At 48.5% G+C, this 13,582-nt stretch overlaps 1 protein-coding gene across 4 annotated transcripts in view; it reads right to left on the bottom strand.

Moving 5' to 3' along the window:
* IQCB1 (IQ motif containing B1) overlaps positions 1–13,582 on the bottom strand; it is a 105,671-nt gene that overhangs the window by 39,191 nt on the left and 52,898 nt on the right. For all 4 annotated transcript variants that reach the window (XM_030209760.1, XM_030209761.1, XM_030209758.1 and 1 more), the window contains exon 9: positions 12,562–12,671. In XM_030209760.1, coding sequence (XP_030065620.1) covers positions 12,562–12,671 — 110 coding nt within the window. The remainder of the gene's footprint in view (positions 1–12,561; positions 12,672–13,582) is intronic.

Below are 13,582 nucleotides of genomic sequence, written 5' to 3'. Positions count from 1 at the left end.
CTCCCAACCACCAGCCCTGCAGGCCATATTCTCACACATGTGAGAATATGGCCTGCATGTCCTCGGTGAAAGCAGGGATACTTACCTGTAACAGTTATTCTATGAGGACAGCAGGCCATTCATTCTCACATATCCTCCCACCTCCCCTTGGAGTTGTCTCCTATCCTAGTAGCTATACTATTTTACTGCTGGTCCGTGTTCTTGCGGGAGGCGGGAAGGCACTCAAACTGAAGAAGAATGCTCATGGGAATCAGGGGAGGATCCCAGTTACTTCTCCCCCGATGAGTCCTATGGGATCCCTTCTGAGCCTTCCCCTCCACCTGAGAGGAAACTGTCTCCACCAGAGAGTCGCCTTCACCTCTTTTGTATGGGAAATGGCTGAGGCCATTCCATTCCCCGTAGAAGTAGAGGATGAGCCCAGGGCCAAGATGCTCGAGGTTTTGGACTACACATCTCCCCACCTAAGGAGGCAGTGATGGCTCCTCCATGAGGTACTCAAGGCAGTCGTTGTCATGAACTGGGCGTCCCCTCTGTCTTTTCCTGTGGTCCCTAAGAAGACTGATACCCAATATCGGATCCATGGGGAACCTGGGTTGGTGAGGTCTCAGTTACCTCACAACTCCATGGTGGTGGATGCCACTCTCAAAAAGGCCAGGAGTACTAGGGACTATGCCTCGGCTCCCCCAGATAGAGAAGCTAGAACCCTGGACTCTTTTGTGACAAAGATCTATCAGGTCCCTATGCTCATCGCCCATATTCAGTCTTACTGGCTCTTTACGAGTGTTTACTTGCAGAACTTGGTGAGGCAGCTGTCAGACTTCGTCAATGCGCTCCCTCCGGAGCAGGCCGAGCCATTTCACCAGTTGGTCAAGCGGCAGAAGGCAGGTCGCAAGTTCTTGGCCAGGAGCACATACGACACTTTTGATGTGGCATCCAGAATCTCTGCCCAAAGGTAAAGCAATGTGAAGACTCTCATGGCTGTGTATTTCTGACCTGGACCATTTGGTGCAGAAGATGGCGGATGCTCCTTGCCAGAGGGATAATCTTTTCGGAGAGAAGGTCAAAGAGGTCACTGACCAGATCAAGAAGCACACTGATGCTATGTCTTCTCTCTCCCTCCGGACGTCTTCTGCAGCTGCCTCCTTATCCAGGAAGTATTTTGGTAGGTCGCAGAGTGGTCCCTATTCCTATTCTACACGTAGGTACATTCCGGCGGCTCATCAGCCTGCTCAGGCTCAGCCCCAGCGCGCTCGCTGTCATCAACAGAATGCGCCCAACGCCCCTGTTGCTCCTCAGCAAAAGCAAGAGACAAGCTTTTGACTTGCTCCAGAGCATAGCTGCGATCAAAGTGTTCGTACCGGATGACTTGCCGGTCGGGGTGTAATAAAAACAGGACTGGCCTAGCCTGAGGAGGTCGCCAGAGGGCGCTGTCCCAGGGAAAAGTCTAAAAAATGCCCTGCTCTGGTCACTAGTGGGAGCCAAAAGGGGTACGTCTATGTAATGACCTGAAGGGGCAGCTAGGGGGTGCTCATGGTATAGGACCTGCCCTTCCCTGAAGAGGCCACCAGGGGGAGCTCTCAGAGTAGGTGAGGGAAAGGTGGAGAGAGTTCTGGGCCTGGACCTTTCTGGAACCAGGGGGAGGGGCCTAAAGAGGTGGGGAGGATTATTAGCCACCTTATAAAGAGCACCCTCCAAGAAAAGAAAGAGGAGAGGAGATGGGGACCTGAAAGTCTGCTGGAGGAGATCCCCTGGAAGTTGAGAGAGAAGGATCCCTCTAAAAACCAAGACGGTACTTACCTGGCTATGGACATGGTTTTAATGGAACTGTGTATTATTGGAAGTTGAATGATATGCTGGAAAGAAGTTGTTCCCCACAAGACTGAAGCAGGGTGCTAATAAAGTGGATTTGCATCTGGTGTATCCAATTTGCATATTTGTGAAAGCTGAGAAACCAGGGTTCTATTCCCAAGGAAGGTGTCAAGGGGCATATCAGGTGTACCAGGAAGGTGATCTGTTCCCTGAGGATACATTCAAGAAGGATTCTAAGAAGGGATGATATATGAGAAACAGTCACCCTGAGTGCAAGAGGAGCCCCAAACATTGAGACTAGGATTACAGGCTGCCATAGAGAAAGGCAAAGCGCGAGTCAGCCCTGGCTGTGGGCTTGTGATGCTGGGCAGGAGCCAGCCACAAGAGGGCCCTCAGCACATGAGAGTACCCTTGAGGGATCACAAGGGGGGAGGTTAAAGTTTTTTCACCAAAGGTGGCCTCTCATAACCTCCGACCGGTGGGTTCTTTAGTCCGTCTCAGATACACCCTCAATTTGCTCTCCAAACCTCCAAATTGCCCACCAAGAGCTCATTCTTTGGCTCTCAGCACAGGTAGGTACTTGCAGAGGAACTCTCCGCCCTTCTAAAGGCCCACGTGTCCGAACCCGTTCCACCAGTGGAAGAAGGGTAGGGATTCTATTCCAGGTACTCCCTTGTGCAGAAAAAGACAGGGGGCAATGTGTCCCATCCTAGACCTAAGTGCCTTGAACAAATTCCTAATCCGAGAAAAGTTCAAGATGGTTTCCCTGGGCAACCTTCTTCCCATGATTCAGTAAAATGATTGGCTATGATATCTGGACTTGAAGGATACTTATACTCAAATCCCGATACTTCCAGCCCACAGGAAGTATCTTTGATTTCAGCTGGGAACACATCACTTTTAGTACCGCATGTTGCCTTTTGGCCTCGCGTTTGCCCCCAGGGTTTTTACAAAATGTCTAGCGGTAGTCGCAGCGTCGCTATGCAGACTGGGAGTTTGTGTGTTTCCTTATCTTGACGATTGGCTGGTGAACAGCACCTCGGAGGAGAGCACTCAGGAATCCACGCGCATGACTATTCTGGTGCTGGTGCTACTAGAGTTCGTTGTAAACTACCCCAAGTCCCATCTCCATCTGACTCAACAATTGGAATTCACAGGAGCCCTGCTCGATACCAGGACTCTCCGGGCATACCTTGCAGAAACACGTGTGGCCAACCTTCTCTCCCTTGTGTCCAAGGTTTGGATGTCGCAGCAGGTCACAGCTCGGCAGATGTTGAGATTATTGGGCCACATGGCTTCCACAGTCTGTTACTCCCATGACATGTCTCCACCTGAGGTTTGCTCATTGGATCCTGGTTTCCCAGTGGTTTCAAGCCACGGGCAGCTTAGAGGATGTCATTCAAGTGTCCCCGGAGCTGGTGTGCTGTCTTCAATAGTGGACAATTCGACCTTGGGACTCCTATTCCAAATTCCTCAGCCAAAGAAGGTGCTGATGACAGATGTGTCTCACCTAGGTTGGGGAGCTCATGTAGATGGGCTTCACACCCAAGGAGCTTGGTCTGTCCAGGAAACGAGTCTTCAGATCAACCTCCTGGAGCTCTGAGCAATCTGGAACGCTCTAATGGCTTTCAGAGACCGGCTGTCCCACCAAATTATTCTAATTCACACAATCAGGTTGTGATGTGCTATATCAACAAGCGGGAGGGGGGGACACCAGATATCTCCCTCTGTGTCAGGAAGCCGTCCAGATGTGGCTTTGGGCGCGCCATCACTGCAAATTTCTCCAAGCCACCTATCTGGCGGGTGTAAACAATGACCTGGCCGACAGGCTGAGCAGGATAATGCAACCACATGAGTGGTCTTTCAATATGAGCATAGCCTGGAAGAACTTCTGAGCGTGGGGCACCCCCTCAGTGGATCTTTTTGCCATTCAACTCGATCACTAGGTCCCTCAGTTCTGTTCCAGGCTTCAGGCCCATGATAGATTAGCGTCAGATGCCTTTCTCCTTCATTGGGGGACAGGCCTTCTGTATGCGTATCCTCCAATACCTCTGATGGGAAAGACTTTGTTGAAACTCAAGCAAGACCACGGAACCATGATTCTGATTGCGACCTATTGGCCACGACAGATTTGGTTCCCTCTTCTTCTGGAATTGTCCTCTGAAGAACCGTGGAGATTGGAGTGTTTCCGGACCCTCATCACACAGAACAAGGGATCGCTTCTACATCCCAATCTCCAGTCTCTGGCTGTCACGGCCTGGATGTTGAGAGCCTAGAATTCGCTTCCTTAGGTCTTTTGGAGGGTATCTCTTGTGTCTTGCTGGCTTCCAGGAAAGATTCCTCTAAGAGGTGCTATTCTTTTAAATGGAGAAAGTTTGCCGTCTGGTGTGACAGCGAGGTCATAGATCCCCTTTCTTGTCCTACACAGACCTGGAATACCTTCTACATTTGTCAAAGTCTGGTCTCAAGACTAACTCCGTAACAGTTCACCTTATTGCAATTAGTGCTTATCATCAGTGTGTAGATGATAAGCCTATCTCTGGACAGCCTTTAGTTGTTCGCTTCATGAGAGGTTTGCTTTTGTCAAAGCCTCCTGTCAAACCTCCACCTGTGTCATGGGATCTCAACATTGTTCTCACCCAGTTGATGAAAGCTCCTTTTGAGCCACTGAATTTTTTTTTTGTTACATTTGTACCCAGCGCTTTCCCACTCATGGCAGGTTCAATGCGGCTTACATGGGGCAATGGAGGGTTAAGTGACTTGCCCAGAGTCACAAGGAGCTGCCTGTGCCTGAAGTGGGAATCAAACTCAGTTCCTCAGTTCCCCAGGACCAAAGTTCACCACCCTAACCACTAGGCCACTCCTCCACTTCCTGCCATCTGAGGTACTTGACCTGGAAGGTCGTTTTCTTGGTGGCTGCTATTTCAGCTCGTAGGATCATTGAGCTTCAGGCCTTAGTAGCGGATGCACCTTATACTAAGTTTCATCACAACAAATAGTCCTCCGCAAGCACCCCAAGTTCCTGCCCAAGGTGGTGTCTGAGTTCCACCTGAGCCAGTCAATTGTCTTGCCAACATTCTTTCCCCGTCCTCACGCCCATCCTGGTGAAAGCTTCTTGCACACATCAGTCTGTAAGAGAACGTTGGCCTTTTACATGGAGCGGAAGAAGCCCTTCAGACAGTCTGCCCAGTTCGTTTCTTTTGATTTCAACCGGAGGGGAGTCGCCATTGGGAAATGCACCATTTCCAATTGGCTAGCAGATTGCATTTCCTTCTCTTATGCTCAAGTTGGGCTGACTTTGGAGAGTCATGTCACGGCTCATAATGTTAGAGCCATGGCTGCGTTGGTAGCCCACTTGAAGTCAGTCTTCATTCAAGAGATTTGCAAGGCTGTAACATGGTCTTCAGTCCACACGTTCACATCTCATTACTGCCTTGAGCAGGATACCCGATACGGAAGTCGGTTTGGGCAGTCAGTGTTTCAGACTCTGTTTGGGGTCTAGAATCCAATTCCACCATCCTAGGTCCATTGTGTTCTGTTTCAGGCTGCACCTTCATCTAGTTATATATAGTTTCAGGTTAAGCTGTGTTATGTCCTCGCCGTTGTGTGGCCCAAATGATCAATGTTTGTTGTTTTGGGTGAGCCTGGATGTTAGGGATTCCCCACTTGTGAGAATGTAAACCTGCTTGTCCTTGGAGAAAGCGAAGATACTTACCCGTAGCAGGTATTCTCTGAGGACAACAGGCTTCACAATCCCGCCCACCTTTTTTCACTTTTCTTTTTACATTTTTTGCTTTTGTATTAAACTGAGAGGAGTGGTCACGCTATGGGTGGGAATGCATTCGTGCTCCAGAAAGCTCTAGTCCTTTTTCTTTGGTATACTACTAACCTGGGTGACGCGGGATCGTCTACCCACTTGTGAGAATGTGAAGCCTGCTGATCCTCAGAGAAATAATTTATTTGCTGGATATCTGAAGATTTCTTAAAATCAAAATACTCATGTCAATATTCAAAATGCTGCACTCAGCATATTTTAAAATGATGACTGCAACAGTTAAATATAATGGGGTCGATATTCAAAGTGATTTAACCAGCTAGAAATGCTCCTGGCCAGTTAAATTATTTGTTTGGGTCTAACCGGTCATATTCAGTGGCACTTAACCGGTTACGATTGCTGAAAATGTCCGGTTAGTGCCCAAGTCAAAACTGGCTATTTTGGGGTCATAGTCAGCACTTGGCTGTTTAAGTGCAGGTGTTCAGCATTAACTGCATAAACAGGACCCCATAAAAATCAGTCCTATCTTATGCAGTTCACCATAGCCGGTTAAGTGAAGAATACTGCACTTAACCGGCTATGGTTTGGCCAGCTCCATAAACCCAGGAATTCAATGCTGGAGCCTGGACATGGCCGGCACTGAATTTCTGGGTATAACGTTGGTGGCAGTCAGCAAAACACTGATCATTGCCAGTTGAATACTGGGTCCAATATGTACGTTCATCACTACTAACAAAATAGTAAGTGGCATTAAATAAACAAGGAGAACAGTTACTGCTGCTGGCTCTACAGAGAGACATTATTCAATCTTTTTGTTTTCTTCAACTAATCCTCATAGATATACGGACAGCAGTTATGTATCACCGATATTAGAAGAGTCAGGTGCATTTCCATTGTACTCTCTCTATCCCAATGCGGCGCCAGGATATTCCATTAGAATTTTTAGTGGCATTATACAGATAATGTCACTGCAAATATATGGAAAGCATTTCATCCATATAGCTCCTACCACTATAAGGGTAAATGTTTCTGAATATTGGGCTCACCAATTTCACCAACTACTGTGAATTAGTTGTGCTTACTTACAACAAAATTGCTAATTTCACAAGACAGAAAAATATTCAAGAACAACCTTTCATCATGGCCACATTACTTTAAGCTCTTACCCATTAATATGCTAAGAAATAATACATCAGTAATGGTAGCTGGGCCCTGTATTTAAAAAAAATAGCTACAATAGAATGTGTTTCAAGAAATCTTTTAAGTAAGTTCTTTCTCCTTGTAGTGTCACAAACCGTTATTATACACAGCTATAAGGTGCAAAATATAATGTAGTTTTGGATTTAAGGTGTTATCTGCATGCCATTAAACATTCTCTATTGCACTGCGTCAGCATCACAAATTAGAAATACTAAAATCTCTAGGTTTTCAGCCCTTACACTATAGTCATCCTCTCATAATCTTATTTAATGTTAGAGATAGGGGGGGTCACGTGATGCTGAAGGAGCAGTAGCCATGCTTTCGCACTGCTCCGGGATCCCTGCCTGATTCCCGCCCGATACTGCCTGCAAATAGCCCCGAAATCGACTGACCTGGTCAACTATAGCTGGCTGAGAGTGCATGGACCAATATCTGGTGTCCATGTCGCCGGGAACATCGCGTAAAAGTGCAAAGCCAGAGAAAGAAAAAACGGCTGGCGCTAGTGGCGAATCCAAGATGGCACCCGGAACGCCGAGAAGCGAAGCGGAGTTCTCGGCCCGCCAACTGTCACAGCTGGTAACGGCGGTGGAAACGGCGCTGGAACCCAGGTTCACGTCGCTGAATGACCGCCTGGGAAAGGTGGATGGGCTGATGGCAACGCTCGTGAGCCGCGCAACGGAGGTAGAAACGAGGGTATCTGCACTGGAAGACGCATGGCAGCAGTGTGACCCGGAGATGAAGAGCCTCAAAGAAAAACTGAACCAGCAGGCAGAGAAGCTGGACGAGCTTGAAAACCGGGCTAGACGGAGTAATCTCCGGTTAGTGGGGCTGCCAGAAACTATCCTGGAGAAAAATTTGAGCACGGTTTTGGAGGAGTGGCTCGTGAAAGAATTTGCTTTGTCAGACAGCCGTGGGCCGCTCTGTTTAGAGAGAGCACACAGGATCAGGAGACAACACCAGAACAGCCAGCGCCCCAGAGTCGTTATCATTAAAGTACTGAACTATATACATAAAGAAGAGATCCTTAGGGGATATCGCTTAAAAAGGGAGTCACTGACATATGCTGGAGTACAAATACGAATCTTTCAAGATTATTCAACCAGCTTGCAAGAGAGGAGACGGAAGTTTCATCCAGTCTGCGCTTCGCTGGTGGAAAGAAATCAGTGCTTTATGTTGCTGTATCCAGCTACTCTAAAGATCCAACATGAGGGGAAATGGATCCCTTTTGTATCAGATCAAGCAGCCATGCAGTTTATCAATAGGGAACTGAAAACAACTGAGACCCCTACTTGAAAAAAAGCATTGGACTGATGGGTCAGTCGGGCATGAAAGAAATTATATAATTGCAGAAAGCAGGGGCAAGTATGCACTGTTTTGTAAGTTTGTGTTCAGGAAAATCCTGTATGGTTAAAAAGTGCGGTTGATGGGTGGGGGGTGGGGTGGGGATCGCAGCATGTTGTGATTCAGTTAACATGGGGGTTTCTCAGTTGTGGGTTAATGGAGGAGGAGAGGAAAGAGGGGGGGAGGGGGTGGGTGGGCTGGGAAGGAGGGATTTGTTTGGGGAGCATGGGGGATGAGAGTGTCGCACAGAAACTTGTATTTGGTGGAAGAGGAAACTATGCACTGTGTGGAGTGGTCAGGAGGGGATGGCTCTGGGGTGGGGGCTGGGCACCCGGGGGCCTTAACATCACCATTGAATTTGAAGGAAGCTGAGATGGCGTTCTGGGACCCGGATTAGATGCATCCGCCTAGATTAATCTTGTGGAATGTGGCTGGGATTGGATCGCCAATAAAAAGAGCAAAACGTTTAACAGCCTTGCAACGTCACAAAGCCTCCATAGCATGTTTACAGGAGACAAAATTGTCTGAGGAGGAAAGTCAAACGCTCAAGCAAAGGTGGGTGGGGGAATGTTTCTTCTCTCCAGCACAGGGGCGGAGGGGGGGAGTGGCAATCCTGATTCATAAAACTCTACAATGTAAGGCCCGGTTAGTAGCCCAGGATGCACAGGGGAGGTATATACTTTTACACTTGAACATAATGGGACAGGAAGTATTCTTGCTTAATATTTATGGGCCAAATGTATACGATCATACATTTTTTCAGCACATAATTCGTCTGGGTCTCCAACATACAACTGCCCCCTGGCTCTTAGTGGGAGACTTCAACCAGGTGATGGATGGGCAATTAGATCGGTCGGCGCCTTCAGCGGGGATGGCACTGGGTAGGGGTAAGGGCATACAACACCTGTGCAGGGCGTTGAACTTAGTTGACCTGTGGTGTTTGGTCAATCCTACTGCGCGCGATTATACCCACCTCTCCCGAGTGCACGGCACGTGGTCTAGGTTAGACTATATTTTAGCTGAGGGTACATTTTTCCACAGATCGTGAAAGCAGAGGTGGGGCCAATGGAGATTTCAGATTACGCTATGATATGGGTGGATATGGATCTAGGAGCGGGTAGATTTAAAGAAAACCAGTGGAAATTCCCATCACATTTAGCGGGGGATGTACATTTTCAAGAACCTCTTAGACAGAAATGGCAGTTGTTTGCGGAAACCAACGTGCAGCATGAGGATGAGGCCCTTCTCTATTGGGAAACGTCAAAAGCAGTTATGAGGGGAGAGGTCATCTCCTACATGTGTGCCCGGGCAAAGAGGTTAGCACAGGGTATTGTCCAGCTGGAGCATAAATTTAAGACAGCAAAACGTAAACATTTAGCAGCCCCCTCACTTAGGAGTAGGGAAGAGATGGTGTCGACGCTCGCGGCACTGAATTCTCTCATCCACGAGCGCACTAAAAAACAGCTGTTTCACCGATCATTCACCTTCCATAGATCTGGCAATAAATCAGAGAAATTGCTGGCAAGAGTAATAAGGAATTGGGGGGGTAATAGGTTCGTCCCATCTTTGATAAAGCCAGATGGCTCGCGTGAAGCCCGGCCTGAGGGGATAGTACAGATTCTACATGATTTTTATGCATCCCTTTATAGCAACCCAGGCGAGCGGAGTGGACCCGCTTTGGTAGACTATTTAGAAGACTCGGGTATCCCACGATTAACAGCGGAGGTAATAGATCAGTTGAACTCCCCTTTGAGAGCTAAGGAAATTCAGAAAGTGGTCAAAGCGCTGAAAAGGGGTATGGCCCCGGGCCCAGACGGGTACACGACAGAATACTATCAGTGTATGTTGCCACAACTATGTGGCGCCCTGGTTTCCCTTTTTGACGCCTCGGTGGAGGGAAGTGGGTTTCCGCGGAACTCCAATGAGGCGTGGATTACACTGATACCGAAACCGGGGAAAGACCCAGAACGTCCGGAGTCATACAGACCGATCTCTCTCTCTTTAACGTGGATCTCAAAATCTTAGCTAGGGTGTTAGCGGAGAGGCTAAGTCCACATATGACCACATTGGTGGGAGAGGGACAGGTGGGATTCGTGAGGGGCAGGCATTCCTCTATTAATGTTCGTAAAGTTTGCATGGCTGTGGCCTATAGTCAACTATCACAAGAACCCTTGCTTTTGGTGAGCCTCGACGCCGGAAAGGCATTTGACAAAGTAGCCTGGGATTACTTGTTTGGAGTTCTCGACTACGTGGGCTTAAAGGGCTGGTTTGCGCACGCGATTGCGGCCCTGTATTTCCGCCCCCAGGCCGCTATATTAGTAAATGGAACTCGCTCCGCCACGTTCCCGATAGCGAGGGGGACGAGGCAGGGGTGTCCACTCTCACCGTTGTTGTTTTTGCTCTATCTGGAACCTCTATTGCGCACGATTCAAAGAGACCCTGAGATTGCGGGAGTTGAGATGCCCTCCCTTCCGGTGAAAACTTTGGCATTTGCAGACGATATTTTGCTGACCTTGACTCGCCCCTGCCGGTCAGTGACGCACCTCCTGGATACTATAGGAGAATTTAGCTTCTTTTCGGGGTTTACCCTTAATCTACAGAAGTCAGTGGCGTTTCCAGTGCAGAGCTCGATTAGGGAGACGTGGGAGGGAGAGTTTCCCCTACGTGGTCTAGGGGGCCCTTAAAATATCTGGGAGTACTAATCCCTGCTGATTTATCTGATCTGTATGACGTGAATATTTAACCGCTTCGGCAAAGTTCACGGCACGCACTGCGGGGTTGGCACTTGCTTCCGTTGTCCCTCTCAGGAAGAATTGCACTTTATAACATGATATTGGTGCCTAAGTGGACTTATGTGCTACAAATGGTGCCGCTGTGCGTGTCGCAGAAAGACGACCAATGGGTGACACGGTTGATAGCGAGGTTCATATGGCAGGGTAAGAAATTGCGAATGCGAGCGTCTCAACTCTTTTTACCGAGATCGGGGGGGGGGGGGGGGGTTGGGGCTGTTGAGTATCAGACTCCTTTCAATTGCCAGCAACATGCGTCACCTCACGGATTGGTTCCGGGGATCGTCCTACTTCTCATGCACGGGGGCTGAGACGAGACTGTTTGCCCCAGAGCACTTTAGTGCCTGGTTGCACGTGGCGCCGAGGAAGCTGCGGACACCTCCGGCTTATGCACCAATACTTATGCCTATGAGGAAAGCATGGCGGTGGGTCTGTAGTTTTTATGGCCTATCCGCAGAATCCTCTCCGTTGCTGCCAATCCAGGGTAACAGAGATTTCATGCCTGGTTCCACCTTGGCAGATTTTGCCACGTGGGGCACAAAAAATTTACAGTATTTATAACAGCTATATAATGAGGATGGCACACTAAAATCTCAGGTGGAACTGCAGTTGGAGTATGGGACTAAGGGACTAAATTTCTTTTCTATGTTCCAACTGCGCCATTATCTAAGATCCCTGCCGGCCCCCACTATGACAGCGCAGGTGTGGGAACAATTAGTCACTATATTGGGGTTAGACGCACAATTAAGGGTCCCACTCAAATACTATCATGCTTCCCTGCGGGAGCATCTGGGCGAGGTGGAATATGGTAAATTAACCAATTGCTGGAATAAAGAGCTAGCGACAAACCTCCAGATGGAAACGGTAAAGGTCTGTCTCTTGAGAACCCAAAGACTGACGGAGAATGTGACGTTGCAAGAAACACATTATAAATTTTTGATGCGGATGTATATTTCACCTCATAGAGCATATAGGGCATCCATGGGGACGGAAGATAGGTGTACGAAGTGTGCCCAATCCCCAGCTGACCTAGGTCACATGTTTTGGAGGTGCCCGCGGATCCTTGGTTTTTGGCGCCAGATTTGTCGGCATGTGTCTGGGCTCTGGGGGGTTGTCTGGAGATCAACTCCATCTCAGCTATTTGAGGTGTTCAGGGTGTCCCCATCTGCTCCTCGGGGCCTTAGATGCTTCTTGAAAAAAACAATCTTGGTTGGAAAGAAATCGATTCTTCAACAGTGGATAACCGGAGATCCGCCCACACTGCAACACTGGCGATCCAACATGATTCACCTCGGCGCTTTGGAGCGCAGGGGAGTGGAAGACCTATCCTCGCCACAAGGAGACCGGCTTTGCCAAGTCTGGTCCCCCTTCTGGGACTCATTGACCGCAGTAGCGCGTAGTAGAATTTTGAATTCTTAAGTGCGACATAGGGGGGAGGGGATCTGGGGGGGTGGGGGGAGTTGAGTCGTTCAAGGGGATGGAGAGGAGGGGGGGGGGGGGAAGTAAAAACGTATTTGTACTGAGTTGTATTCTACCAACATGACTTTAGTGGTGTATGGAGCGTTGTTACAAGGACAACATTGTGTTTGTTTATTTTTGCACCAATAAAAATATTTAAACATAATGTTAGAGATAGGATCACGTTACCTAAAACCTCTCTGCAAAGATGTCACAACTTTTGGGAGTTTCTTCAGTCTGTTCCTAGTCTGAAATCCTTTCCAGACTGCTTGAATTAAACATGCTGCTTGATGTAGTCTCTGAAACCAACCAGTAAGAAATGCGTTGCAACATATAGTACATGTCAATATCTGCAACCTCTTTAAAAATACTCAACGTACCATTTAATAATGCAAAAGGTACTTCAAGCAAGTGGTAATGATCATTTTGTATCAGTTAATTCTGTTATCAATTCATCTTTAAAATTCTTTGCACCAATTTGTTGTAATTTCTATGAACAACCAAGTTAAGAACAGGGTTTATAAATTAAATTGCACAGAATTGGATCTATTTTAAACAGGTCATACAATGTGTGATGTTATCTGGCATATCACATTTAGGGTCCCTTTTACCAAGCTGCAGCAAAAGGGGGCCTGTGCTGGCATTGGCGTGCATTTTTGATGTGTACCGAGGCCCCCTTTTATCACAGCGGGTAAAAGGTAGGTCTTTCTTTTTAGCGAGCGTAAGCCCGCGTTGGGCTTACCGCTGCTTTGTAAAAGGGCCCCTTAGTAAGGACCAATCAAATGTAATGAGCCCACCTGTAGCTCTCCTCCTTCATAGTTGCTGCTTTGCTGATCCACAACTCCCTTTTACAGCCAGTGATTTTATTTCTCTTAATTGGATTCCCATTTACACCTCCAGATCAGTGGCAGGGGACCATCAAGTAACCAAAGACCAGGGTTGCCAGGTGGAAAATATTTTTCCAGCCTAAAGGAGCCCAAAATCCAGCCCAAAACCCGCCCAAACTCAAACCCCGCCCCTGACACCCCCGCCCCCGCGTCATCACCCCGCCCCCGCCGTCATCAACCCCGCCCCTGCCGTCATCGGCCCCGCCTTCCCCGTCACTAACCCCGCCTCCCACGTCTCTAACCCGCCTCCCACGTCACTAACCCCGCCTCCCACGTCACTAACCCCGCCTCCCACGTCACTAACCCCGCCCACCGCGGCCGAA

Source organism: Microcaecilia unicolor, chromosome 7, assembly GCF_901765095.1.
Source record: "Microcaecilia unicolor chromosome 7, aMicUni1.1, whole genome shotgun sequence".
Lineage (NCBI taxonomy): Eukaryota > Metazoa > Chordata > Amphibia > Gymnophiona > Siphonopidae > Microcaecilia > Microcaecilia unicolor.
The sequence above is the reverse complement of the archived record's forward strand: the minus strand, read 5'-3'. Positions and strand labels throughout refer to the sequence as shown.